This window comes from Onychomys torridus, chromosome 1 (assembly GCF_903995425.1).
Source record: "Onychomys torridus chromosome 1, mOncTor1.1, whole genome shotgun sequence".
Lineage (NCBI taxonomy): Eukaryota > Metazoa > Chordata > Mammalia > Rodentia > Cricetidae > Onychomys > Onychomys torridus.
In genome coordinates, this window is record NC_050443.1 from 143,554,457 (window position 1) to 143,581,882 (window position 27,426).

The 27,426-nt window shown below is 44.6% G+C and overlaps 1 protein-coding gene and 1 non-coding gene across 2 annotated transcripts in view; one reads left to right on the top strand and one right to left on the bottom strand.

Moving 5' to 3' along the window:
* Positions 1-27,426, top strand: part of Dock8 (dedicator of cytokinesis 8) — a 207,046-nt gene that overhangs the window by 151,893 nt on the left and 27,727 nt on the right. Inside the window, exons 27-37 of the mRNA XM_036209142.1 lie at positions 1,360-1,518; positions 3,083-3,222; positions 10,126-10,295; positions 13,230-13,375; positions 15,366-15,548; positions 15,877-16,006; positions 16,774-16,861; positions 21,897-21,993; positions 24,045-24,179; positions 25,017-25,169; positions 26,590-26,748. Of these exons, the coding sequence (XP_036065035.1) occupies positions 1,360-1,518; positions 3,083-3,222; positions 10,126-10,295; positions 13,230-13,375; positions 15,366-15,548; positions 15,877-16,006; positions 16,774-16,861; positions 21,897-21,993; positions 24,045-24,179; positions 25,017-25,169; positions 26,590-26,748 (1,560 nt within the window). The remainder of the gene's footprint in view (positions 1-1,359; positions 1,519-3,082; positions 3,223-10,125; positions 10,296-13,229; positions 13,376-15,365; positions 15,549-15,876; positions 16,007-16,773; positions 16,862-21,896; positions 21,994-24,044; positions 24,180-25,016; positions 25,170-26,589; positions 26,749-27,426) is intronic.
* LOC118576927 lies at positions 19,017-19,146 on the bottom strand. Its single transcript, XR_004944119.1, has one exon. It is a non-coding gene; the product is annotated as a small nucleolar RNA SNORA24 (small nucleolar RNA).

Consider the following 27,426-nt stretch of genomic DNA (forward strand, 5'->3'; position numbering starts at 1 on the left):
TCCTCCTCCTCCTCCTCCTCCTCCTCCTCCTCCTCCTTTTGTTTTGTTTTGTTTTGTTTTTGTTTTTGTTTTTGTTTTTTGTTTTGTTTTTTTGGTAGCTTTGGAGGCTGTCCTGGAACTCGCTGGCCTCAAACTCACAGAGATCCACCTGCCTCTGCCTCCCGAGTGCTGGATTACAGGCATGAGCCACCACCGCCCGGCAGTGATTTCTTCTTAATTGAAAACTATAGAGTATGTTATATCTAACAAGAGCGTTAGCATTCTAGCAATATTATTAAATAATTTAGCTGCAATGCTTTTAAGTATTAAATTATATATCAAACAGCTAATGTGCATTTGAGATTACAAATAAGGCATATTTTAAAGATATATTAATAATTCCTTAACCTGCAGATTTCTTTCTCTCTCTCTCTCTCTCTCTAATGTGGAGCTGAGGATCGAACCCAAGGCCTTGCACTTGCTAGGCAAGCACTCTACCACTGAGCTAAATCCCCAACCCCGCAGATTTCTTATTTGTGGGGTTAAAAATTCAAGTTTGGTGTGTGCTGGTATGGTGATATGTGTTGGTTCTAAGGCAGTGTACACAGCTTAAGAGTTGACACAGAGATGGTCCCTGGCTTATTTATATAACATCCCTTTCTACCCAAACTACATCAGCCCCTGAGTTTCCCAAGGGATGTCCTGGGTAAGAAGAGAATCCTAAGGAGGTGTCCCCATCTTCCACCGCCAACGCCTGCCCCTGTGGCAGATCCCCCGAGAATAAATAACAGCGAATACTCAGAACCACTGGGTGCATGTCAAATACAAGTCCATCTGTTTTCAAAGCCTTAAGATGTGCTCCCTGGTGGTCTAGTGGTTAGGATTCGGCGCTCTCTCAAAGCCTTGAGATGCACACGGGGGAAGGTCGTCCCAGAACAGCAGGACATGAATAGGTGTGCAGGAAGGGCCATTTTCCTTTCAGGATGGAAGTAAAGCCACCCACAGCACACAGCCGCTCGCCCTGCCCAATGCCTTCCTCAACTGTTACTTTGTCACTTTTTGGTGGCAATTTTTAGCTTAGTCTCTTAGACACAGTAAGAGATGTCAGAAAATGTGTTCAGTTGTGCTATGCTGAAGGCGTACATATCCCAAGCTTATTTTCCTCACATTTGCTGTGGCATTGATTAGACACTGAAGTGGGGACAAGTGTTCTCATTTGGGGCTGCTGACTGAGGCTCCCAGAATGACGGCTGTTGTTCAGATTAACCTTTGCTCAAATTGCTGTCTTACTTAAGTGCAGAGAAAGAACATGTTAGTGTCTGTTAACCTCGAGTCCATTTATCCTATGCCGAGCATTTCTTTCTGTGTATTGCCTTCCAGCTATCAGCCAAGCTCAACACCCTTCCAACACTCATCTCCATGCGGCTGGAGTTCCTGCGAATCCTCTGTAGCCATGAGCATTACCTCAACCTGAACCTCCTCTTCATGAATACTTCAGATACCGCTCCAGCATCTCCCAGCCCCTCCATATCCTCCCAGGTAATCCACTAAGCCATTTTATTAATTAGCTTAGTTCAATTATGCATCGCCTATAAATGTTGATCTTACTAATTAGAGGAAAAAATCAAGCTATTCAAGCCAGAACAATTGATCCAGATTTGGGCAATAGGCTACCCCGAAGCTGTGGCATCTGGTCATTTAGAAATCAAGTAGTTTGGCTCAAGGATCCCTCATGAGGCTAACTATATAGGAAGGAATCTGTAAGTCTAGAGAAAGGAAGGAACTTAGGTAAGTCTCAAGTCCTCTTTTGTCGGCATTAACTGATTATTATACAATATCTTATGTAAATACACGTTTGATATATTTGCAAGTACAGGGTTCTAAAGTCAAGTGAGTTTTGGAAACTCTTTGTTAACCTCAGTTTTTTGTTTGTTTGTTTGGTTTTTGGTTTTTGTCAAGGGGCTTAGAAAGGAAGAGGTGCTGGAGAGGAAGGGTTATGAGAAGTAATGATTCCCAACATGATTTGACTGTGGGAATGACCTCACTCCCCGTCCCCCATAGGTTTCTTGAGGAATTAGGAAACGTTATTTTACAGCCACATTCTGTATGTGGGAAACCAATCAGATGTTCAGGGCAGCAGGCAAGACATCCCAGGATAGTATTAGATTCCATTCTGCTGTATATACTTGATACTAGCACAAAGGTGTGGGCTTGTCTACTTAATCTTTTGTTAGTGTGAGGCACCTGTAGTTCCAGGACTCAGAGGCTGAGGCAGTGGTGGGGAGATCAGCCTGAGCAATGTATGAAGGCTCATTTTTAATAATAGTAATAATAATAATTGTAGTAGTAAAAATAAGAGGAGTTGGCTTAGCTATCTGTTCCAGAAGATATACTCGAAGTTAGCTACATGACCGCCATAATATGACTTGGGACACACGTGACTTACAAGGACCAATCCCAAATGCATCATCAGTCTGCTGTAGTTTGTTCTGTGGAATGAGTCCTATGACCTCCCCATGTTGACCTTGCACTGGGTCCTCTCCCCCATCCCTCTTCTGGCTGCCCCAAGGAGTTGACAGGACCCTACCCAGCAAAGCACAAGGAAGGACTTACAGAGACACTTAATTCTGCTGCCGTTGGTGAAGATGCCATGTCCCTAGAGTAATAACACAGGGCAGGAATGGCCTAGGACTGCCAGCAGCATCCAGACAGTGTGCTCAGGCAACCTTGAGAAAGGGTGCTGGGAAAACAGGCCATAGCATGGGGCCGGGTTCAGTGCTCATTTCTCTGTCTACAATTATCCTGGGCTGTTTGTTCATCCGCAACTCTTGATGGCAGGTGAGCATGGAGGGACTAACTGGTTTTCTGTTCTTCTCTTTTTCCCACGTCTTGCTGTTCTGGGACCCCAGCGGCGTTAGGCACATGCTCTCCTGGTGGGCTCTGCCCCAGCCTGGTTTCTCCACAGACCCTGTATGCTTTGTTCTCATAGTCGCTCTGGCCAGTCCATGCATGCACTATCTGGCCAGAGCTCTGTGAATGCCAGCCAGGGCCGTTTTGATTCTAGTTCTTAACACTCATCAAGCTGCTGTTTGTATTTCTGTAGAACTCAAGCTCCTGCTCCAGTTTCCAGGACCAAAAGATTGCCAGCATGTTCGATCTGAGCCCAGAGTACCGCCAGCAGCACTTTCTCACGGGGCTCCTCTTCACGGAACTGGCTGTCGCCCTGGATGCTGAAGGGGACGGGTAAGTGTCTGATACCCAGAGTGGCGCATGAAGGGAAAAATAGTAACAGAGTTTCCAGTTCAACTTCTTATGTGTACAGCGAGACCCCAGAACTTCCCCATTGCTGGTCCCAAGGAGAAGCACTCTTGTTTTGATGGTACCCGTGGAGTATGGAGGGGAGAGGGGATTAAGGATCCATGAAATGACTTTGTTTATACAACACTGAGAATTGAACCCAGAGCCTCACACACTGTAGGTGTGCGCTCTACCACCGAGGCTCATCCCCAGCCTTAAAATGACTTTATTTTTGTGGGGAGGGGGTTTGAGACAGGGTTTCTTTGTGTAGCCCTGGCTCTCCTGGGACTCAGTTTGTAGACCAGGCTAACGTCAAACTGAGAGATCCACCTGCCTCTGCCTCCCGAGTGCTGGGAATGAAGGTGCCCACCTCAAAAATGACTTCTTAAAGTCCCTGAATTGCCTGGGGAAAAAACCACATTGCAAGAGGGTTGCTGAGGTGGAACCCGGGGCCTTGCACATGCTAAGCATGAGCTAATCCACTAAGCTGCACCCCCAGCCCTAACAAGGCCACTTCTGACAAGGTGAGTATACCAAGAAGTACCAAGATGCCACTGCCCAATGTGGACAGAGGAAGTGACAAGAAATCAGCTGTCCTGTGTCTAGATTACACTTCTTGTGAACAAACCTTCTTGGGCCAAGAGAGATGCCCCAGGCACCAAGGCTCTTGTGAATCCTTTCACCATGTATGTGTCTGAACACCGGGGTGGACGGCAGAGTCCTGCCTGACTTCTTGGCTCATGGCTTACATTCCATCATGGTCTCTCTACTCAATTGAATTCCAACTTTCCCAGTACAATTTTCTGTCCCATAATAACATATTCTGTCCTATAATTTTCTCAGCAACAAAACATGCCCTAGAGGCTGGAGAGATGGGTTAGTGGGCAAGAGCACTGGCTGATCTTACAGAGGACCTGAGTTCAATTCCCAGCACCCACATGGCAGCTCAGTTTCTGTAACTCCAGTTCCAGGGGATCCGACACCCTCACATAGATACACATGCAGGCAAAACACCAATGCACATCAAATAAAAATAAATAAATTAAAAAAGAAACTGCCCTGGGATAGTTGCTGATAAGGTCCTATAAGACCAAATTTTGAAAACAAGCAATCGCCCGTTTTCACTCTCTTAATTGCTTTTTAATAAATACCATGACTTTAAGTGATTTCTGAAAGTGTCTTTTGTGCTCACATTAGCAGTAGTTTTTCATTTTCGGTTTTTGCTCCACTTGGAAACAGCCCTGACATGTTTCTGATCCTTGAAAACTTGTGGCTGGGGTATTACTGCTATAAGGGGGAGCTTACTCAGAGACGGTGCGCTTGTGTCCTTACCTCTAACCAGGTTGGTACAGTCTTCAAAGACACCCAGAGAGGAGCTAATTAGCGGCGTCAGTGTTTGGGCAGCACAGCCATCCCTCAGTTCCTTTCCTAGAAAGCTGTCGGAAGTACAGTCAAGACTGCAGCTTGTGGGCTAAACCTTAGAAAAAACCGCCATCCTTTAGCCCCGCTTCCCAGTGATCAGTGTGTCCTTTCGATGCCAAGGCAGTTAAAAGACTCACCACCATCTACTTCAACTCCAGTGGGGCAAGGGCTTGTGGGAAACACTTCTTTCCCCAAGGGAGCAGCCAGAGCCATCTCCCACTTGGGTTTATCCATGAATGGCCGTGCTTCAGTAAACCCAGTGGCTTTCCAGCTTTGGAAATTGCCTCGTTGTATCTCTGTGTTAGCTAACAAGAGCAGCAGTGTCCGAAAGACAGCCCACTGCTGGGGCCACAAGCCAAGTACCAGGACTAGAACACCTGTCAAGCTGGCTGTGGTGGTGCAGGCCTTTAATTCCAGCACTCAGAAGGCTGAAGCAGGCAGATCTCTGTGTTCAAGGCTAGCCTGGTTTGAGTTCGATCCCTAGAAACCAATAAAGGTGAAGAGAGAGAAGTGACTCCACAGAGTTGCCCTCTGACCTCTACACTTGCACACACAGAACAATAATAATAATACTTTTTAAAGTGAAAGGTGCTATTTTGTTTTGTTTTGTTTTTTGAAACAGGGTCTTGCTGTATAGTCCGCAGTGCCTCAAATTCAGTAATTCTCGGCCTCCCGAGACCTTTGTGCCTATGTAGAAGTCATTTCCTTTCTTTTTAACTTGCGTTTCTTTATTTTGATGGGAGCGCGTGTATGCCATTACACACATGTGAAGGTCAGCAAACAATTTGCAGGCGTCAGTTCTTCCACAATGTGGATCTTCAGATCAAAGTCAAGGCCTTAGGTTTGACAGAAGCCACCTTGACTAGCTGAGACATCTCAGTGGCCCTAGAATCACTTCTTTGGGCTATAAATACAGTTGACTTTTTATTTTAATTTTAATGTATTATTTTTGAATAAGTAAATATATGTATGTGATTATTGTACTGCTTAGATTTCTTTCTTTCCGTGTGTGTGTGTGTGTGTGTGTGTGTGTGTGTGTGTGTGTGTGTGTCAATTTAACACAAGCCAGAGTCAACTGAGAAGAGGGACAGTCAACTGAGCAGTTACTTCTATCAGATTGTCCTGTAGACAAGTCCGGGGGCATTTTCTTAGTAATGATTGACGTGGGAGGACCCAGCCCAAACTGACAGTGCCTCCCTGGGCAGGTGGTGGTCCTGAAGTGTATACGAAGGGAGCCGAGCACGAGCTTGGAAACAAGCCAGTAAGCCACACCATGCCAGGGGCTCAGCTCAGTTCCTGCCACCAGGTTCCTGCACTGGCTTCACTCAGTGACAGATTGTGACCAGGAAGCCACATGAGCCCTTTCCTCTCACATGAGTTTCGGTCGGTGTTTTATCACAGCAGGAGAAACCTAACTAGGACAATGTTTTTCCCAAAATGTCAAAAGAATGTTCGGCAAGCAGGCGTGGAAAATAATAGAAACTAGTTAAAAATGAAAAAAATGGGAAAGTCAATTGGGGAAAAAAAATCAGCAAACCCACCAGGCGGTGGTGGCGCACGCCTTTAATCCCAGCACTCGGGAGGCAGAGGCAGGCGGATCTCTGTGAGTTCGAGGCCAGCCTGGTCTACAGCTCGAGATCCAGGACAGGCACGAAAACTACACAGAGAAACCCTGTCTCAAAAAGACAAAAAACAAAAAAACAAAAATCAGCAGACCCAAAGCTTGTTATTGAAAACAACAAGTTGGGAAATCTCTAGCTAGACTGACCAAGAAAACAGGATGAAGATGAAATGACCACAAAAAGAAAGAAGCGGGGGCTAGAGAGATGGCTCAGGGGTTAAGAGCACCGACTCTGACCGCAGAGGACCCGAGTTCGGTTCCCAGAACCCACATGGCAGCTGAGGGGTCTGACCTACTTTGTCTCCTACATCCACATGGTGCACATAAGCCTTATACAAATAAACACACATAACATGAAGAAATCTTCAAAACAGTGAATGAAGAAGCGGCATTGCTGTGGTCCTCCTAGAAATAAAAAGACTTTTAAAGAGTGCTCTGAAAACTTACACACCAATAACTAGAGACTCAGTTTAAATGCACAAGTTCCTAAAAAGACAAAACTGAGTACAAGAAGAAACAGACAAAAATAAATAAATAAATTTAAAAAGGCCAGGCGGTGGTGGTGCACGCCTTTAATCCCAGCACTCAGGAGGCAGAGGCAGGTGCATCTCCGTGAGTTCGAGGCCAGCCTGGGCTACCAAGTGAGTTCCAGGAAAGGCACAAAGCTACACAGAGAAACCCTGAATCAAAAAACATAAATAAATAAATAAATAAATAAATGAATGAATAAATAAATAAATGAATGAATGAATAAATAAATAAAGATTTTTTAAAAAAGAAGAAATAGAAAAGCTGACAGACACCAACACGTAAAGAGAGTGAATTTGTAACTAAGTAAATAACAACATTGTTTAAAGCTCCCCCACAAAAAAGTCTAGAACCAGGAGGTTTTAATGAATTCTACAGATGCTTAAGGAAGAACTAACTCTGGTCCTTCCCAAACTCTTCTAGTGAATAAAAGAGGTGAGAACACTTGTCAGCTTGTTCTCTGAAGCTGGCATTACCCCCAAACTCAAACCAAACTTCACAAGAAAAGGAAACCGCAGAGCAAGGCCTCATGAAGGCAGGTGAAAAGTCACCAGCGCTACCACACACAGAATGCAGCAGCATTAAGAGATTGTACTCCATGGCCAATCAGTGCTGGCCTCGGAAAAGTGGAAGGAATTCAGCACCTGACACTCAGGTGAGCACATGCTCCACCATCCAGCTAAAGGGCAAAACCGTACAATCGTTTGAACAGATGCAGGAAAAAGCATTTGGCTGAGTGTGGTACAGCTGACTATAAAGTACTGATCACAGAGCACTTGCTCAGTCTCATCCCTCTGGAAAATTCACAGCTCACCTGATCACTCGTGGAAGACATAAGCTTCCCCCTAAGACCAGGAATAAACAAAACCTTCCATGTCTGTCACTGTTGTTCAGCCTCGGACTAAGAGTTCTGTCTAGAATAAAAGACAGTGAAATGAAATGAAAGACTGGATATTCACACTGGGAAGAAGCAAAACATCTCCATTCTCATACACAGCCTGGTGTTATTTGTGGAAACAATTAAGTATTAATTCCAAAAACTCTTTGGATTTATCAAGATGGTTTCTGGGTACAGGACCAATATAAAAGTCAATTGTGTTTATGTGTATTGTGATGAACAGTCTGAAAATGAAATTGAAAGAACAGTGTTATTTAACCCCCAAAAAGAATCGAGTACTCAAGAACAAATTTAGCAAAAGCGGTGTAAGGCTTGTGCACTGGAAAGAACAGAAGGGCATTGCCAGGAAGAGAGCTACATAGTGCCCACATGTCCGTGGGGCAGAGCAGCTAATGGTGCTGGGGCGGCACTGTTCCGTAAACTGCCCTGTGGATTTGATGCACTGCCTCTCAAAATTCCAGATGACTAAGCCAATGTAGCCAAAACAGTTTTTAAAAAAGAATACAATTGGAAGATTCATGTTCCTGATTTTAAAATTTACCACAAAGTGAAATTACTTGACTTTATGATTCTAAAACACAATTAGGAATCCATAACTAAACCTTATCAGTTGAGTCTTGACCGGTGCACTCAAATCAATTCAGTCAGGGAGAAATAGTTGAACAAATGCTCTGGGATAACTGGATATTCACATGCAAAAAAAAAAAAAAAAAAATGAAGTGAACCCTCATTCCTACTGTAGGCAAAAATGAACTAAACCTAAGGCCTAAGTTTAAGACCTAGAACTGTGAAATGCGTAGATCAGGTAAAATCGAAGTGCTTGTCTTCATAAACTTCAACTAATCAATGACATTTCAGCTCTGAAAATAAAAGTCTGAGCAACAAAAGGAAAAACAGAATTGGATTTCACTGATATTGAAACTTGTGTGCTTCTTGGGACTGTCAAGAAAATTAAGTCTAGGCGTGGTGGTGCACACCTTTAATCTCAGCACTGGGAGGCAGAGGCAAGAGGAGCTTGGTGAGGCCAGCCTGGTCCACACAGAGAGTTCTAAGCTAGCCAGGGCTACTTAATGAAACTATGCCAACACAAAAATTAAATAGGAAAATTAAAAGATAATCCACAGATCCATAGGAAGAGCAAAAATATTTACATGTCACAGATCTAATGAATTTATATCTGAAATATAAATTCTTTGTTATGTGTGTTTACTTGTATAAAGCTTGTGTATATCATGTAGATACATATATTTAATTTTAGACCTTAGGAATAAAAGGAAAAGTAATTCTTTTTTTCTATTTTGTCTGCTTGTTTGTTTTTATTTGTTGAAAGTCTCACTGTGTAGCCCAGGCTAGCCTCAAACCCATGATCCTATTGCCTCAGTCTCCCAAATGCTATGCCACTCCTGGCTGTAGCTAAAATTTTTATTTGTTTATTGAGACAGGGTCTCTATATATAGCCCTAGCTTTCCTGGAATTTACTATGTAGACTAGACTGGCCTCGGACTCACAGGGATCTGTTTGCCTTTACCTCCTGAATACAAGAATTAAAGGCATGCACCACCATGAGCAAAAGGTTGATATAGACATTTTTCAAAGAAGGTGTAATCATAAGCACATGTAAAGATGTTCAGAATCATTAACTGTAAGGCCAGTGCCTCATTAAAACTGTGATTAAATACCACATCCTGCCTACTAGGATAGTTAGGATAAAAAGACAGAGAGGCAGAGGTGTGGCTAACGTGCTAGGACCTGGGTTCAATACCCACAATGAGAGAGAGAGAGAGAGAGAGAGAGAGAGAGAAGCCAGGCAATGGTGGCACGCACCTTTAGTCACACCGTTCAGGAGGCAAAGGCAGGCAGATCTCTGAGTTTAAGACCAGCCTGGTCTACAAAGTGAGTTCCAGGACAGTCAGAGCTACATAGAGAAATTCTGTCTTGAAAAACCAAAAAGGGAGGAAAGAAATCACTAAAGTTGTCTTAGTCTGATAAAGGTAAAAATAGAGTTTTGATTCCAGTGGTTTTACTGAGGGACATACCCAAGAGACAACATACTTATACCCATACAAAAGCCAGGAGTATTCAGCATTCATGATAGTCCCAAAGTATTAACAATTCAAACGTTCATCGGTAGATAAGTGGATAAATGAGATTATTTTCTGTGCACAGTGAAATGTTACTCAGTATCCAAAAGGAATGAAGTACCCATATGACATGATGAGCTTGAAAACAGGAAGCTAAACAGTAGACCAGGATTGTAACGCAGACGGGAGCGGACAGTCTCCTGACGGCCCTACTTTGCTTGCTTTTCACATTGTCACCAAATTGTTCAGAACCACAGTCTCCCTCACCGTAGCCTGGTTTCTCTATTTTATGTCAACAGAATCAGCAGAGTACAGAGAAAAGCTGTAAGTGCCATCCACAGCCTCCTGAGTTCTCATGACCTGGATCCACGGTGTCTCAAACCGGAAGTGAAGGTCAAAATTGCTGCCCTTTACCTGCCCTTGGTTGGCATCATTCTGGACGCCTTGCCACAGCTCTATGACTTTACAGGTAAGGACCTTCTGTTTTCTGTCTTAGATCAGTAGGCCCCTGCCAGATGTCCCTCACACAGAATACAAGGTCACTCATCAGCTCTAGTGTGAATGGATGACTTGTGTGGGTAACTTCACAGCAGTGGTCACAAAAGCTTTTTTGACCCAGACAGGTTTTTAAAACACATAATTGGGGCTGGAGAGATGGCTCAGAGGTTAAGAGCACTGACTGCTCTTCCAGAGGTCCTGAGTTCAGTTCCCAGCAACCACATGGTGGCTCACAACCATCTGTAATGAGGTCTGGTGCCCTCTTCTGGCCTGCAGTCATACATCCTGTATACATAATAAATAAATAAATCTTAAAAAGGAGTCCAAGAAATAAAATTTGAAAAAAAAAAAACCCACATAATTGTATGTATTTTAATTTTTGTTGGTGAGAAAATATTTGCACATTCATTCATGGATCTGCTAGTTTATGGTGGATGGCGTCAACTGTGTGGCAAAAGGATGAAATAGAACAGAACTCGCCACTCTCTTTTGGGATTGCTGCTCTGTTGCCTCCAAATAAACATGTCCATTTTCTTTCATGGTGCTTACAAAGGAGTAGTTGAAACCAAACAACTTTTTGCTCTATGCCAACCCACTGACACACAAATCATGGTGTCTTTCAGTATTAGGAAATTATGCCACAGCAAAAAGGGGGGAGGGGCTTGCTTTTGGCACCAAGAGGTCAATGCTGAGGTCAGCAGTATCTCTTGTATCTTAAAACTACAAGGAGAAAGCATAGTTGTTGTTGTTGTTGTTTTTTTATTTTTCCCACTTCCTGGGTTTATGTTCCTACTACAGTATGGGCTAGAGAATGTAGGGGAAGTGCACTATTCTGATCATTTCAGGGTGGTCCTTGCTCTGTGGGTTTGTAGAGGTCCCCATGCTGGGTTTTTGCTGATGAATGATTTAGAGTCTGGAGAATGCCTGCCTGAGCCCAGCAGTCCTTACAAGGCACTACCATTGATCTTAGAGAAGCATCTGCATTTCCCACTTCCTCCAAGGGCAGTGGCACCTGTGACTAAGTCATTTGTAAAATCATTACAATAACAATTAGTTTATAAAATAAGGAGACTCAGCGGAACTAGTCAGTAAAGAGCTTGCCATCCAAACACAAGGATCTGTGCTCCATTCCCAGAACTCACATAAAAATTTCTGACATGGTGGTGTACACTTGTAACCCCATCACTGGGAAGGTGAGACAGGAGGGTCCCTAGAGCTCTCCAGTCAGCCAACCAGGAAGAAAAGAAGTGGGCAGTGCCTGAGGAACAAAACAAGGTCATCTTGCCTCTAAATAAACATGCATATCTGCTCACGGGCACGCACACACATTCTCACATTCACGTACATACAAGTACACAAGATGAGACCGGTCACCTGGAACTTTTAATTTATGCAAATTGTAAAGTGAAAGGTAAGCATTCCTATGGAAGTAGGTATTTCTCTTACAGTAAAACCAAAAAACAAACAAAAATTCCTCATGTAAATCACCAGGGAGAAAGCTCAGCAGTTAAGAGCACTTGCTGCTCTTGTAGAGGACCTGGGTTTGGTTCCCAGCACCTCACAACTGCCTGTAACTCCAGTTCCAGAGGATCTGATGCCTTCTTCTGACCTCCCCAAACCAGTGAAGTACCCATACATACATGGCAGGCACTAACATATACACATAAAATAAAAACAAATGTTTTTAAAGCTACATCTCATGGGGCTGGAAATATGGTTCAGTGTTAAGAGAACAGAGGACCCAGAGTCAATTCCTAGCACCCACATGGCAGCCTACAACTGTCTATGACTCTAGTTCTAGGGCATCTGATGCCCTGTTGTAGCCTCTGAGGTCATCAGTCATGAAAGTTATACACAGACATACATGTAACAAAATTAAAAAAAAAAAAAAAAAAAGGCTGGCGGCACTGGTGGCACATGCCTTTAATCCCAGCACTCGGGAGGCAGAGCCAGGTGGATCTCTGTGAGTTCAAGGCCAGCCTGGTCTATAGAGTGAGACCCAGGATAGGCACCAAAACTCTACAGAGAAACCCTGTCTCAGAAAACAAAAAATGTTAAAGTCTAAATTCAGACTTAAGCCTCATCTGTTACAATAAGTGACCTTTTACAAGTTTGGCTTTTCTGTAAATATAGATATGTCTACTATGTGGCATTATAATAATACAATATGCAATGTAATAATATATAATAAATTAGCATTTGCTTTGACTTTTGAAACAATCTTAGTGCATGATTTATTATAATAGCATATTATTCTACAAGGTACTTATTCTGAAGTTATAGGTTCCATTGTATTGGATCATTATTTAAAATCAACAGTATTATTTTAAATACAGAACAGAACACAGAGAAGTATTACAAAACTTTGAAAGCTTTTATTTTTTTAAGATTTATTTAGCGGGCTGGGGATTTAGCTCAGTGGTAGAGCGCTTGCCTAGCAAGTGCAAGGCCCTGGTTTGGTCCTCAGCTCTGACAAGAAAAAAAGAAAAAGAAAAAGAATTTGTTAAGATTTATTTATTTATTATGTATGCAATGTTCTGCCTGCCTGTGTCCCTGCATGCCAGAAGAAGGCATTGGATCTCATTCTAGATGGTTGCTGGGAATTGAACTCAGGACCTCTGGAAGAACAGTCAGTGCTCTTCACCGCTGAGCCATCTCTCCAGCCCTGAAAGCTTTTATTTTTAACATCTGAAAAATTAATTTGTAGCCTAAGCTTGTGCTCAACACTTCATTTGTTTTAAGCCTGTCTGCTTTTTCTCTAGCTACGTAACAGCAAACACCAGGTTTTGAATTACTTGCTGACTTTAGTAACTAAGACCCCTCCATCACTTGTTGGGTTGAAGACGGGGAACGGTGGTCTTCGGCTTGCCATCACCCCTTCACCCCTAGTGATGTTTAATTGCAGTTGCAGATGCTCGAGGTGGGAAGAGCCGCGCCAGCGGCTCATATGAAGAACAAGATGTGGCCAATGGAATCAACCAGAATGTGGCGCTGGCCATAGCAGGGAATCATCTTAATTTGAAGATGAGCGGATCCATGCTGTCTTCCTTGGTATGTTGGTACACATTTTTTGTTGGTGTGTCCTCCTCCTGACTTCTGAGCAAACCCAGCTTAGAGCAGAGATGGTTTCTGCCTCCCCACTGTGCTACAGGAACTAAAGAGGCTGACAACAGAGAGCATTCTGCTCACACCGCCATGGTAAGAGCAAGAGATACACACGCCACATTTAGCCAGTCCCAGTGTGCCAAGTGCAGGAAACTGTCAGAGAGGGGAACTGGGGGATTCTGAAATCATTGCCGAGAAGATGAGCCCAAAGCCTCCTTCCATTGAATTTAGGCTGGGCTTACTCTGTGTGTCATTAGTCCTAATGTTTGCCTCCAACACATGACTGAAGGGCCAGAGCTTCCAAAGCAAAAGCCTTCAGCTTTCCAGGTCCCCAGAGAGCCCAAGGAGATTTGTTTGGCTTGTCCTTTGACAGAAGGGCTCTTTGTGGGATGCTGAGCCTGAGCTGGGACTCCTCTGTCTGTTGATGCACTCCATCTCTTGTTGAGACAGCACTTCACCTTCTAGTTCAGTGTTGTTATTGTTCTGTTCTTATGTGACTTGGTGTGTTGTATTTTATGAACCTAGGGATGCGAGTGCCTAGGACAACCTAGGGTTTGTGAGAGCTAGGCAGTCAATTTCTTTCTTTTTTTAAAGATTTATTTAGTTATTATGTATACAGTGTTCTGTCTGCATATATTCCTGCAGGCCAGAAGAGGGCACCAGATCTCATTATTGATGGTTGTGAGCCACCATGTGGTTGCTGGGAATTGAACTCAGGACCTCTGGAAGAACAGTCAGTGCTCTTAACTGCTGAGCCATCTCTCCAGCCCCCTAGGCAGTCAATTTCATTTTGCATTTCAACATAAGCTTTGAATCCACAGGAAACTTGCTTGGTTTTCTTCTGAGTGAGTCGGGGTCTTGACACAGCTATTCTTTATTAGATGACTTTTGTTTTTTCCTTCCTCCCAGCACTTAGAGCCTTTCACCTTTCACCTTTGCCCAGGAGGGTTGGGGAGTCGGGGGGGGGGGGGGGGGATGGAACACATGAGACTTGTGTGCCTTATGACCTCACTCTACATTTGAAAAATCCTCCTTATCAAAGTTCCCTCCTCAGGGCAGCATGTGCCTTTTATAGTAACTGCCTGTAAGGAGTATTGAAACCGGAAGTTCACCTGCTAGAACTTACTCCCTATGACATTCTAGCTGAAAACTCTTTTTCTTGTCAACATACTCAGAATACCCTAAGTGAAAGGAAGTTCGTCATCCGTCGTTCCCATCCAAGGCTAGCATTTCCCTCACTCTACTCACAAATTCCTCACTGCGATGATATCACTGCCACACCCCACTGACTATTATCCACACCACATGCAGCAAGGGTGCAGCTGCACACTGTGGTCTGTCTTGGTGTTGTGGGTTACAGCAAGTGTGCTTAGCAGCACTCTCCAGTGAACATGCTCCTAGGGAATTACAGCCTGAGGACCCACCCACCCTCAGGTGAATTTTGGTGTAGGTCCCATTACAGATGGCTTCACAAACATATGGATTTGACCCACGTGCCAGTTCATGATCTTGATGTGAAGCAGAACTGCTCGCTGTTGGACTATGCATCATGTCTGGTTAGGCTAGTTCTCCTCCGTAAGTCCAACCCTCTACTGGCCATCTTGAAGAAGTTCTTGGAGATCTTAGCAACAAGAATGCTCCATTGCATCACTGATATTGGAGAACCTGGTCAGGGTCTAGGGCAGACCACCAGACAGTGCTCAGTTCGGTGGTTCTTAGCTTAACCCAAATTGTGCCCAAGGTGGGCCTTTACTGAGCACCAAGCACCCTGCCCAAGGAAACATTCCTTTGCCTTGGGAAGACAGGGAAGCAGATGGCCAGCCAGAGAAGAAGTAGGTACAGTGTTCTGAGAGGTTCTCATCTCTTACAGTTTTGGTTTGTTTTTTCTGTTGCTTGACCTCCTACCCACCCTCCCCCACCATCTGCCTCCTTCCAGCCCTATAAGCAATACAACATGCTGAATGCAGACACCACCCGGCACCTCATGATTTGCTTCCTGTGGATCATGAAAAATGCTGACCAGGGCCTCATCCGGAGGTGGATTGCTGACCTGCCTTCCATGCAGCTCAACAGGATTTTAGACCTGCTGTTCATCTGTGTCTCCTGTTTTGAGTACAAGGTAAGTGTGGGATGTCTTGGTTTTCTAGTTCAATCCCATCTTGTTCTTCTTCCCTCTGAGCAATGGCTGCATAATTCGCTCTTCATACATCTATATTCCACCCCATAGCTTGGTTGCGTTTGCAGATGTGACCATTCCGCATGGAAAGAATGTCTGCCTATTGCAGTGGACCCATTCCCACTAATAAAGTTTTGTTTGTAGGGACCTCCAGAAAAGTGACTGTGTAGTACATGCCAAAACTCCACCAACCCTTAAGTGTTCTCTTTTGACAATCTCTCCATCAGTGGAGACACTGCTAAACTGAATGTTTCTGCCTCTGTCCTTCCAGGGAAAGCAGAGTTCCGACAAAGTCAGTAGCCAGGTCCTGCAGAAGTCAAGGGATGTCAAGGCCAAGCTGGAAGAGGCCCTGCTCCGTGGGGAAGGAGCCCGTGGGGAGATGATGCGCCGTCGTACTCCAGGTGTGTGGGTAGGCCTCCCCACCTGTTGGACAACTCTTCACTCTTTGTGGGGAGGAACGTCCTTGGATGTCACTCCCTGAGACTGCAGGTTCTGGATCCTGTGCTTGGCTTGTAGAATGCTTGTTCTCTGCCTCTGAAAGCAAGAATCACCCCGAGAGTCCCCAGGTGCCATGTTTTAATTAAGGCTTAAGAGCAAGTAAAGGCCACATCCAAGAAAGTGATTGACGGAGGAGGGAAGCACTGTCTCCCTTGTGCTTAGGTCCCTGGAGGGGACTGATCAATCAACTGGAGGGTTCTAGGGCCCACAGTCATATCCCTGAGTTATTCATGCAACTGGAATAGAGCAGTCTCCCCAAAACAGTACCAGCATACTAACATCCTAGGAACCCCATGCCCCAAACACCTGAGCTCATCACCTTAAGACAATCAAATGTCATGTGCTCCCAGGAAGACACGGACTTTAGAAAGTGCTCAGCACCTTCTCTGGATACCCTATTCTTCTTTCCAGCAAGTCAGTGGGTGGGAGGGGTGCCTCAGGGGAGCCCCTGCCCAGGAGAAATGTGAAAGTAAGACATCTTCCGGAGCTGTGGCCTCTCCATCCAGGGCAGGTCACCACAGAGACAGCATGGCGGCTTTGTCTCCTCAGCAAGGACTCATTAACAGAAGAATGTGCTGAGGCTTCTCAGTTAGGCTGGGCACTGGACTGTGGGTTATTTTAGAAGGTTTCACGCTGATCAGATTCCTGTCGTGTGTCTCTTAACTCCTAGGGAATGACCGATTTCCAGGCCTGAGTGAAAATCTGAGGTGGAGGAAAGAGCAGACCCAGTGGCGGCAAGCTAACGAGAAGCTGGATAAGTGAGTCACTCGCTCAGCTACTTTCATTGAAAGTCTTAAACTCTTTTTCCCAGGCTCCTTGTGTTTCTGGGACAACTGCATCCTTCCAAGGGTAAGAAAGGAAACATGCTGTCTGTGTAAATACAGCTCCAGCTACCCAAGATGCCCAAAGGTGTCAGAAGCTGTGACTTTGGCTCTTAGAAAATTCATTGTTTAAAGAAACCCAGTTTCTGCACCCTCAGGTAGCTGATGAAAGCAGCCGGTGAAGAGCAGAGAAATAGAGAAAAGTGCAATTCCACATCTGTATTTCCATAGTGGAAATGGGTGCAAAGATGGATAGTCAGGGGTATTTATAGTAGCCTTATTTTTAATTGTTCAAAACAATCAGAACTGCTTGGGCTGGAGAGATGGCTCAGTGTTTGGAAGCATTGACTGCTCTTCCAGAGGACCCAGGTTTGATTCCCAGCACCCACATGTTAGTTTACAACAGTCTATAACTCCAAGATCTGACACCCTCACACAGACATAATTGCAGATAAAACATCAATGCACATGAAATAAAAATAAATTTTAAAAGTCAGAAGTGCTATGATATTTAAGAATATGGAAACATATAACAAAGTATAGGCTGTTAACATGTTGTGGAATCATTAAGTGACTGGGACAGATGCTTGGTTTTAGAGTTTACTCTCTAATCTCTAATTACATACAGGAGCTGTGTTTGTAAAAGGCCATGGAATGGGGGGTGGGGGGGCGGCACACGCCTTTAGTCCCAGCACTCGGGAGACAGAGGCAGGCGGATCTCTGTGTGTGAGGCCAGCCTGGTCTACAAGAGTGAGACCCACCACAGCCAGGGCTCCACACACAGAGAAACCCTGTCTGGAAGGGAAAACAAACACAAACAAACAAACAAACAAACAAAACTCTGCAATAATAGTGGTTTGGAAATTTTAAAGATGTTAGTGATTTGTGTTTTCTTTTTCACAGTTTGTTGTGTTTCTATGTGGGATTTGCATTTTCATGTCTATTATAACCAGAAAAAAAATGCAAAGAAAATTAAAAACAGCCCTGCTTGGATGGCAACATATGCCGTGTGTGTGTGTGTGTGTGTGTGTGTGTGTGTGTGTGTGTGTGTGTCTGTGTGTCTGTGTCTGTGTGTCTGTGTCTGTGTGTCTGTGTCTGTGTATGTGTATATGTGTGTCTTTGTCTGTGTGTGTGTGTATATGTGTGTCTGTGTCTGTGTGTGTCTGTGTCTGTGTGTGTGTGTCTGTGTGTGTGTGTGTGTCTGTGTGTGTGTGTGTGTGTCTGTGTCTGTGTGTGTCTGTGTGTCTGTGTGTGTGTGTGTGTGTCTTAGTTTGCTTTCAATAGCTCTGCTAAAACACTATGGTCAAAAGCAGTTTGAGGGAGACAGTTTGTTCATCCTATGATTTACAGTTCACCATAGAAGGAAGTCAGGGTAGAAACCTGGAGACAGACTGGAGCAAAGACCAGGGAGAAATACTGCCTTACTGACTTGCTCTCCATGACCTGCTAGCCTGCTTTCTTATAGAACTCTGGACCACCTGCCCAGGCGTGGCAACCCCACAGTGAGCTGGGCCCCCTACATCAGTCATTAATAGAGAAAATGCCGCTGTGGACTTGCCTGTAGTCCAGTATGATAGAGGCGGTTCCTCCATTGAGAGTCCCTCTTTCCAGATATGTCTAGGTTTGTGTCAAGGGGACAGAAACCAGCCAGCGCATATGTGTTTATGAATTATATACCAAAGGGGAGAGAAGAGAGGACTGTATGTAACAATTTAGACATATGAGAGCCAAAGCTAAATGTGTGTGGATAGATAACCTATGTCTTCTCTGCCTCTTAGCCATAGGTAGCTTTATGGCAGATTCACTGAGCAAAACCCCGGATGGTTGAGGACCCCACATATATGACAAAGCATAGACAATACAGCTTCCTGGAGTGTGAAGTGTTCATCAAAGGGAGGGATGAGGAGACTTGAGTGTCCTTTTATAAATGAATGTGAATATCTTTACCATTGCTGTAATATATCCTAGTCAATTTATGGGACTGTGGGGAGTCAAACTTACTCGAAAACATCATTTTTCCTAGAAACATTTTAATAGTAGTTTTGAAAAGCATACCGAATAATCTGGTATCCCATAGCTTCTTAACAGTGAAGGATGCTGCTTGTGCCAGTCAGTGTGTGATGCCCATGAAATGGCCATGGCTTTGCCAATAGACAAGCATATGCTCTTCTGGGGCTTGGAAGAGAGATGACCACAGCTGTCAGGTCCAAAGATGCATGCAGACATACATTGTTTACTCGGACGTTACATAGGAACCCCAGTTGTTGGTCTTATTAATAATGCCCGTTTGCTTAGAGCACTTGGGCTCGCTCTGATTTCCCTAGCTGGTGTTTAAGATCTTTGGTTGTAAGTGTCAGTACCTTTTTGCACCCATTTTCCAGGAGGAAATACGGATTTGAAGTTACATGGCCGGGCACTTGGCCCTGCTCTCTCTACTCCTCTGTCTCTCTTTGCCTGTCGCTTTCATTTAGTGTGTGAGGTAACTAGTTCAGACAGTGTACACCCACAACAGGTGTGTGTAGGCAGCACAGCACTGCTTCCATAGTTAGGTCATCTGCTCCACAAAACTGTAACAGGAGTGCAGCAAGGCGTGTTTTGGCTGGGCTCTGTGAATTGCTGTAGGGAGCCTTTCCCACTTGCTGACATCGGCGATCTTGACTGACCACACAGGTCCTGCCACTTCTGGGCAGGTTCCTTCTCAGCATCCAGCTCCTGGTGGGCCTCTGGTTCCCAGTGACTGATGATCCCGCAGTCCTTCTGCAGCAGCTGGGTGGCAATTATAACCACTCAATGAGAGCTGTTTGGAAACGTTATAATTTTTAGACGACAGCTCCCGTCATTTTCTGTTAGCTTTATTTTAATCAGCTTGGCTCTGTTTCTTTTAGAGGTTAGTGTTTAACCTGGGCTGCACATTCAGCTCACCCTCAGGAACTTCCAGAGTGCTGCCTGCTCCTTGGATAGTCAAGGCAACTTGCTATGAAGCTTGAAGTGTGACCATTTCACATTGAGATGTAGAACAAATGGAAATACACACAAGATTGAGCATTTCAACAATCATTTTTAATTTGTTACTTACTAACAGTACTTTTGATGTACTGGGTTAAATAAAATATGGTAAAAATTAACATTGGCGGGGTGTGCTGGCACATGTCTATAATTCCAGTACCCAGGAGGTAGAAGCAGCTAGATCTCTGTGAGTTTGAGGCCAGCCTGATCTACATGGTGAGCCTGAAATTCTAGGCCATTCACAGTGAGACCTTTTTAAGAGAAAGAAAAAGAAAAGATAAGCCATCAATTCTTTTTATCTTTTTTCGTGTGGCTAACTCAAAATCTAAAATCACACATCTGGCCCCTCGTACATTCTCCTGGACAGTGTTGGTCAAAGTGTGGGTTTTTTTGGTCAGGGGGTTGCTGGCCCCAGAACTCCTAAGAACTATGTAGACCAGGCTGGCTTCAAACTCATAAAGATCCACCAGCCCCTGCCTCCTGAGCGCTGGAATAAAAGGCATGCACCACCATACCCGGCCCTGGTGTGCTGTAAATTTAAACGTACAAGTAAATTAATAAAAAAAAAAAAAAGCTTGTATATTTCACTTCTCTTAGACATATACTATCATTTGGAGAAGGAAGGAAAGGGTTGTCAAACAATGAGAACGGAAGAATCTGTCCTAAGTGTGATGTTAGTTAAAAATACCTTTCTGAGCTCTCAGTGTTGTAAAAGCAACTGTTGTTGGATGGGGAAAAAGAAGAACAACTCTGTGAATCCTGGTCCAGGACATTTGAACTGACAGCATAATGCCCCAGCATCAGTGGTACCATTTTAGCCACTGGGGATGAACGCTAGGAAAGTCAGTTTTTCCTGTCTCTCTTTCCTGAAAACTAAGTTTGGATGGTAAAATACAGTAGAGTAGTACCCTTTTATCTGCAGGCAGTACACGCCAGGGGATGCCCAAAGCTGTGAGTGGTACCAAGTCCTTCTCTACATCACTGTGAGACTGTGTCAGTCAATCTGGTAACTAAGACAGCAACTGAGTAGATGACATGTAGGTAGCGTACGCAGCCTGGATACGCTGGACCAAGCAGTGATCGCCTGACGGGATGGAATATGACAGCGTGCCACTCAGAACTGCACGCAACTCAGAGCCAATGACTTGTCTGTCTCTGGAATCTGTTCTTGACTCTCGTGAGCTATGGGTAACTGAACTGTTGAAGGCAAAGCTGTGGATGAGGATGCCACTCTGCCTTCCCAGCTTCACTTGTCTTGTGCGGACGGATGCACTGGTACATAGAATGTACCTGCTCCTTAAAATTAAACCTGAAAAAGAAACAGGGCCTGGTGATGTCCCATTTCCTACCTGGTACTTTCTAGTCCAGTAACCTCCAACAGAATGTTTGATGCCCCACCCCACGGGAGGCGAGCCTTGCTTCCCACTGGAGAAGGCCGGCCAGCCAGCCAGCCCCACACTCAACCAGGCAAACTTCTCGCCTTCTCAGGTAGACTTGGAGTAGTAAAGAACTGAATCTCCCTTTCCACAGTAGCATCACTGTTTCCCAGTGTTCACCAAGTTCAAGTCACATCCCGTTTCTCCAGCATATTGCAGCCCCACCCCCAGCCCACTCAGATAATGCTCATCCGTGACCAGCGGATGAGGCCCCAAGGCTTTAAGCAGCTATCTGATAGGCTCACCTAATTGTTAGTAGCAACCAATAATTACTTCTCTACCCATTTTGTTATTTTCATAATTGCCATCATTATTAATAACAGTGAAGATACGGATGAGCTGGAGACTTCACTGGACCATCTTCCAACCATACGTGAACCCCAGGAAACATTTGCGTCAAGGCCAGCTGCTTTATGTTAATCATGGTTGACTGTTCTAAGGAATCCTTTGTGACATGGTGTGTTGGTTGTCATCGCTGGAACCTGGCCAAGCCAGATTGTGCTTTAATTTGACCTCCTTTTGTTTCTTAGAACAAAGGCAGAGTTAGATCAAGAAGCCTTGATCAGTGGCAATCTGGCTACAGAAGCAAATTTAATCATACTGGATATGCAGGAAAACATCATCCAGGTGAGGGCAATACACACCCCATCTGGCTAGCTTGTGGGTGCATTTCTTAGAATTGGGTAGGGAAATCTTCATCCAAAATTGAGAAAAATGCGAACATGACTTCAGAACGCCTTTTTAAAACTAAAGTGGGGACATCTGGAATTTACAGCAGTGCCTACCTTGCAGATTCCAGAGATGCCAGGCATCCTCTGGCTTCTCTGACTTGCTGCTCCCTTGGAAAGAGTTGGGTGTTTGAGGAGCTGACCCTCAAGGTTAAACTGGCCCAAGTATGCAAGCTCGACTTATAAGGTAGACAGTGGGCTCTAAGCTGAGCGCGGCAACAAGGATGCTAACTAACTAGGTTTCTCCTGGCAGGTCAGTTCCAATCGGCTAGGATAGGAGTTGTTGATGATGGAGAGGGATTGGGGTCCCCTCTTGGGGTTCTTAGTCTCCTTAATAAAGAACTTAAGAATGAGCTAAAGGAGGAAGTGAAGGACGATTTTTTTAGTGTTTTGAAGAAAAATCCCAAGGCTGACAAGTTGTAAATCTTAGCAGCCACTGGGAGGTGGAGCATGGAGGAGACAAGGAAAGACCGCTGTGCCGTCTAAGCTGGTACAGAGGCCAGATGCACACAAGTATTCACATGGTGTCAGGGAAGGGAGCCCAGAATGTGGGGGAAACTCAATGTTAGGGAAAGACTAAAAACGGGATAGAAAGATAAAGGAGAAGTTACACTTTCTGAATAATTTAGAAAAGGAGACAGATGGATGAAGCTTTAGCCCAGGAAGCCACTGTGCTGGGAGTAGGGGTTCTGGGGAGGAAAGCATACTCTCTCATTAAAGGACTAATTATTCTGCCCATCTCCTTAACGCGGCCTAAGGTGAGCCTGCCACCCTAGGGCTGCTCCCTTGGCCAAGCAATTTACCAGACAAGCCAGACATAATGTTCTCTTGACTAAAAGTTTTCTCTCAGTTGGCCTTTATTGCTCCTCTAACATTAAGACCGCACTGGGTAGGAAACAGTGCTGAGTGTGACAAATGATGTGTTTTATGCTCAGATTGCTGAAGGACAGGCCTGGGAATTTGCTATCCCTCCTTTAGGAAAATACAAGTCAGCCTCCCATTGCAGGGATTCCACATCCCGAGGCTTGACCAACTATCGATGGGAAATATTAGGAATAAAAATAGATCCGAGGGGGTTGGGGATTTAGCTCAGTGATAGAGCACTTGCCTAGCAATCACAAGGTCCTGGGTTCGATCCTCAGCTCAAAAAAAAAAAAAAAAATAGATCCGTACTGACCATATGCATACTTTTTAGTTTCTCATCCTTGTTCCCTGAACAATACAGAGTAGCAACTGTTGACATGGCGTTTCTGTGTTGCATTAGTGACCAAAAGTAAGTGAGGGATGATTTATAAAGTACATGAGAGGATTATGGGTTATATATGCAAATATTACCCCCCTTTTATAGGAGGGACTTGAGCATCCAAGGAGGACTAAAGTATCTTTTGAAAGTTTCCTAACTTTGGTACCCTAAACATTTAGCGTCACATTGATGGTATCTCTGTACAAGGTATTTCTGAGAGCTATGTACCTGATTGCAAGCCTCAGAATGTCCTACGAAAGTTGCACTCTAGGAAGTACTTGTTAGTATCCTTCTTGTTAGTCCTTCTGTGGCCGTGGCTGGTGTATAGGCTGCCGATTTAGAAGACGCAACTGCCCCCAAGTAGCCCTCTTGTACGTGAAGCTCCCAGCTGTTTTTGAAACACTGGTAGAAAGTCATGTCTACAAAGAAAGAATGTTCCAAAAGCCATAACCCTGGCTGGAGAGAGATGAACCTTAGAACTTCGTTTAATATCCCAAATTGGGCACAAACCTCAAGTCGATTCGTTTTGGGGGGGGGGGAAGGTCATTGGGAAAGAGGGCTTAAGTTCTCGTGATTGTTAATGGATGATATCCATGGTGGCTCACAGAACACTTTCAGCTAAGGAGAAGGGATGCCAGGTCTGTAAGATAATCAGTGGCAGCCTTCAGTGGTCCTCAGTGATGCTGTTCTTCCACCACCACCCCCAGGCAAGCTCCGCCCTGGACTGTAAAGACAGCCTGCTGGGAGGCGTCCTTCGAGTCCTGGTGAATTCTCTGAGCTGTGATCAGAGCACCACCTACCTGACTCACTGCTTCGCAACTCTCCGGGCACTCATTGCCAAGGTACACACTGGACGCTTGTTTTCTTCCCCTTAATTAAAAGTGAGATTCTTGTCTGGATTCACGTCCCTCTGCAAGTAGATCAGACTGCAGACATGGAGTAAATATGTGACTTCCTCCTAGGAATTAGGCGCACTGACTATCAGGAAGTCACTGTGGGGATGTCAAACAGCGGCTCTCACCCTTGAGATGTGGGCCTAACTACAGAAATTTTAAATGACCACTCCTGAAAGTCCATGACTTGAGAGCAAAAATCAGTTGAGACACTAGTGTTTCTCCTTTCCGTGAATACCTGAAATCAATCCTATACCTGATTCCCATTAATAAATGTGACAGAATGGCCATTATAAAATGCTGGGAGGTGCCTGAAAACTGTTTGGTTAGTAGCATATTAAGATTATTTTCCTTCTTTGTGGGAACTCTTAGTGGGTACCTTCTACATGGGATCTTGTAAATTTATGAAGTGGAATTCTGCTGTCCACTATTATAATAATTTTCTCTTTCTTAGTCGCCAATACTGTCCAAGGAACCCATGAAACACAAGTAAGCCCTTCAAAGCTGTGACTCACTCACCAGCCAATGCAACCTAGCTAACCCCAGGGAAGTTAATGGCACAGCCTTACCTCAGCTGTGGGACTCACAACTAAGTGGACGTCATTGCTTACCTCCACCGCCTGACATGTGTAGCCCATTTTGTTTAGGGAGCATTACATTAACCCTTCAGGCTCTTTGCTTGTCCAAACCGACATTCGCATGTTGCAGCAGAGAGCCAGAGAGCTTGGGAAAGTGCCCAGCGGTGCCTCATGCCCCCCCCCCCCCCCCCCCCCGTGTCTCTTCTAGTTTGGAGACTTGCTGTTCGAGGAGGAGGTGGAGCAGTGTGCTGACCTGTGTCAGCGAGTGCTGCACCACTGCAGCAGCAGCATGGACGTCACCCGGAGCCAAGCCTGCGCCACCCTCTACCTCCTCATGCGGTTCAGTTTTGGCGCCACTAGTGTAAGTACAGAGCGGCTGGGTAGCCCAGGGTCGGGAGAGAACACGAATGCAAGGCGTGGCAGGGAGGCATTTCTGTGGAGCTTTTACTTCTGCCCTGTGAGAAAGACACCAGGGAACTCACTGTGTAGACCATGTTGTCCTTGAACTCACAGAGAGCAGCAGCAGGGCTAGAGGGTGCATGCTTCCCAGCAGTTCCTGCATGTGGGACAAACACAGGGGCAGGCTCCAGACTCAGAAAAGTGTCCTATTCTAAAGTCTTAATGGTGCCAGGGCACCTGTGGATGAGAAGTGTGAATGGTTATTGTCATCTGGACCTGATTTTTTTTTTTTTTCTGATTTTTTGAAACAGGATCTCACTATGTAACCCTGGCTGTCCTATATAGAACTCACTATATAGAACATGTTGTCCTTGAACTCACAGAGATCTGCCTGCCTCTGCCCAATTGCTGAGATTAAAGGCCTGTGCCACCATGCCTGACTTGAACCTGAATTTTAAGTGAAATGTAGACACTTTGGGGGTTCAGTTTCATAGCAAAACTTTGCCTTAGTCTGTACACTTGTAAGAACACATGCTTGCGACTTTTGTTTGCCATTATGTTAATAAGCATTTTTAAGAATGTCTTTTATACCAAACTCTGTAAAGGAAGATCTCTAACCTCAAACAAGAATTTATAGATTGAGGAAGGAGCAGATAAATGGGCCCACAGAAGAAATGGGGGTTCCTTAGGGTTTTGTTTTGCTTTGTCTTATTTTCATCTGATTTGTGTTAATTCTGGGAATTGAATTGAGGACCCCACAATGCTAATCACTTACTTTACTACTGAGTTAGACCCCTGGCCCTGATTCTCATGATATGTTAGGGATAACTGTTTAAAAACCTGTAGGACATGCTCCATGGGCCCTGGAGTAGCTGTGCTTTTCACAGTCCTGAGAGAACCAAAGCTGCTTATTTCAAATCCCAAAAATCTCAAAAGTGCTACCTTAACTGATCTCTGAGTTCAAGGCCAGTCTGGTCTACAGGGTGAGTTCCAGGGCTACACAGAGAAACACCCTGCCTTGGGGAGAAAAAGTGCCACCTTAGAAGGTTCCCTCCCCTTTGTAAGTTCCAAGAAGAGACTCGTGGCACTAAAGCCTATTTCCTGTGACCAACTTTATAATAATCTTCAGCCTTGCAGAGTGGAGGCAGCCCAAGCGCAATGAAAATTTAAAGGGAGCCGGACAGATTTATGGGAGCATACGGTCCAGCCAACCCATTTGAACAGTAATGTGAATCTTGTGCAAAGCATAGCTCACAATTTGTTGAGAGAAAAGGAAATGCTTAAGACTGGAATGAAAGAAGCATTGGGAGCTGTTGGTGTCTGGAGCCTCCTCTTCGTTACTTGCTGACTGTCTCTTGTGTGTTTCATCTCTTATGATGCAGAACTTTGCAAGAGTAAAGATGCAGGTAACCATGGCACTAGCATCCTTGGTAGGCAAAGCACCAGACTTCAATGAAGAGCACCTGAGAAGGTCCTTGAGGACAATTCTGGCCTATTCAGAAGAGGACATGGCTATGCAGACAACTCCTTTTCCCAACCAGGTAGACCCATGAACATACCTTGTTGTAATTATGCATGAGTTTAAAATGAACCAGTTATAAGCATACACACTTACGGTTTTGCATATAAAATTTTACATATATTATACATGTGATTTGCAGATATTTATAGCCTGTCCTATATTTACATGTTCTAAGTGATTGATAATGCAATATACATAACCACTGTCCTCAACTTCAAGACACCAAGAAAGCATAGTCCCAAACAATAAGCTCCAACACAAGAAAAGTGATAACTGAATTGTGTGATGACAAATCCTGTACAGGACAAAAGAAAGGGGTGCGGGGATTGGGTGGAGTTCTGTCATAGAGGCTAGCATTCACAAAGCCCCGAGTGTGATCCCCACAACTCCAAAAAGTTAAAGAAATAATAAATATTGAGGGGTGATTAATGAAGAAATGGTGGTCTGGAAAGGAGGTGGAGGTGGAGAGGAGTCAAATTCCTTGGGTAGAATTTAGGGGAGAGGGAGAGGAAATAATGAGCATAAATGATAATGGTCTGTGTACAACAGACAAGGAAGACCCCAATTAAGAAATGGTGAACATTAGTTGTAAGGAACCCAGGAGGAGAGTTGTGACTCTTCTGTCTTGTTGCAGTACCCATGTGAAAGATACAACCTGTCTGTCCCTTTTAACTCCAGCCCCTAGCCTGCTCTGATA